General features: G+C 38.7%; 1 protein-coding gene across 1 annotated transcript; it reads left to right on the top strand.

Moving 5' to 3' along the window:
* Positions 1 to 1,595: 1,595 nt before the first annotated feature.
* Positions 1,596 to 1,796, top strand: Smp_204040 (uncharacterized protein; the record flags this gene model as incomplete). The annotated part of the gene is made up of 1 exon (XM_018790205.1): positions 1,596 to 1,796. One exon carries the CDS (start codon positions 1,596 to 1,598, stop codon positions 1,794 to 1,796), a length of 201 nt encoding a protein of 66 aa, XP_018655572.1.
* Positions 1,797 to 2,264: the final 468 nt, after the last annotated feature.

Raw genomic sequence — 2,264 nt, forward strand, 5'->3', positions numbered from 1 at the left:
ATTTTATTCGATATTATTAGTAAACCCTGTTGAACAGTCTCATACTTAATACAAACTAGTAAGATAAAGTCGGATTGCTTAAACCAATACAGACGAAGTTAAGTTCGATTTTCTAACCCAATATTCGGAAGTCAAGTCTACTAATCCCTGAGTTACCAACCTAAATATATGAAGTAATGGATGAAATTCAGGGTACTTTAAAAAAACCATTGTCATTTACAGTAGTATATTCACAGATATTACTGTAAAGCAAGAAACATTATAAAAAATTTACTTATTTATTTATTTAAACACAAATATTGGTACAAGGAAGCACCAGATAAATATGCGCCGCGCAAATCTCATTCGATTTGTGTGAGGGCTGTGATACTGCCCGGCTGCCCAAACTGAAAGAGGTGGTTTTCTTAGGGAGCCACACCCGGAGACTCTGACCTAAAGGTCTAATCCACAAGGCAGTGGAGCATCGTGAGGAGATGCAGTCCCATGGTAGCCGGTGACCAACGATTGATTCATACGCCATTTGTTCCTTCAGGATACTGGAGCCCATGTGTACCATTGGTTTGGAATCAGGGTTTTCCAACTCCCATAGGTGGACTCGTCGTTTCCACCGACCCGATTAAAGCACCGAACATTCGCTTTTCGTCGTCTCAATATTGTAAACAACAGTAATGCCACGAGAAGGCAGTGAGTAGGACTTCGCTGGCAAAGGATACATGTGGCCATGTGAGAGCATTTCGAGGAGGAGAGCGGCCTCTCCACACTCTCGGCCGTACCAATTCATTTGGGGTCTAACCGGTTGCACCACGGAGGCGAAAAATAATGGATGGGTAAGGTGAAGTACACATATGGAAGATATAATAAATTTTTTATATCATCTATAGGCATAGACTGACGAACAGAAGATCAGATTAATAAGCATACTCTGTCTTATTACATTATTTGAAATCGAAACATTGTTAAGCTTATCTTATTTACACAAGACATTCATTCCACTTGTACAGTTGTAGTATCGGTTGTTATGTTAAGCCCATATACTTTATTCTAGTTGCTGGCCAAGCCAATTCACCTGTACATTGAGTCATCTTTTGATCTTGTTAATCATTCGCTTATTAACCTTGACTATACTTTTATATGAGCGTATATGTGTACACTTCGTATCTTATTCATCATATGTCTGTCACTCATTTTTGTCTGAATATAAATATTGAGTAATGCTTGCTCATAGCGAGTTGACATCCCAGCCATCTCCACTATGCATCATCTTTGCTTCGCTCGCTTACACTTGCTCATGTGCCCACAGCTTTCTGGTCTGCATCGATTATCAATAAAAATGTAGTTGCCGCTTCCTTTTGCCTTCTGATTTTATACACCGTTAAGATTGGTATAATAACGGTTATCGAAATGAACTATTATCGAAACACGGTACTACATAACTGGCGATCCCAACATACGAACGCGCAGCGAAATCGATAACTTCAACGCCACTACATAACTGGTTAGCCCGACCTACGAACACGCAGCATAATTGGCAAACCGTATTGGGATCACGCAACACAATTGGCGATCCCGACTTACGAACGCGAAAACATAATTGGATGCCTCGCCGAACACAGACCAGAATCGACAACCTCTGCGTACGAACTCACTACATAATTGGCGAACGCAACGAGCGAACACATATCAAAAATGGAACGGACGACGACATATTTCGTTATGATCCGAATAATCATCATATGCTCATTATTACAATAATGTCATATCTTCATCGAACGTGGAATTATTATTTTTGTTCGTAATGACGGTAAATTATGACATATACGCAGTCAAATCACTAATCGAACAAATTATAATAATATGGACATTACACGTTATGATATTCCAAACTCACTGGATTATTTTTATTATCCAATGACGTAAATTATTCCTGATTTAAGTGAGTTCGTTCCAATTTTTTCTTTTTCATGTCATTTTCGGCCTAATATTACACTATATCATAGACAAGTTTGGATTCATACTCCCGATAGTAGGAATTTATGTTCTCGATAGGCAACTAATGTTCATTCATCTCATCGGTACTCAGCAATCATCGTTTCCTACATTTTCAGCGACAACCTAAATCGAACTTCCGCAATTTTTGTTTCACTATGATCCCTACTTTAATGTCTATACACAAATCAAGTATTCGACGCCGCATTACCAGCCGTATAGTAATGATTATGTTCCTATTATCTATTCATTCACATGTATAACTGAATGCTGCATCA

Source organism: Schistosoma mansoni, chromosome W (genome assembly GCF_000237925.1).
Source record: "Schistosoma mansoni strain Puerto Rico chromosome W, complete genome".
NCBI classification, from domain to species: domain Eukaryota; kingdom Metazoa; phylum Platyhelminthes; class Trematoda; order Strigeidida; family Schistosomatidae; genus Schistosoma; species Schistosoma mansoni.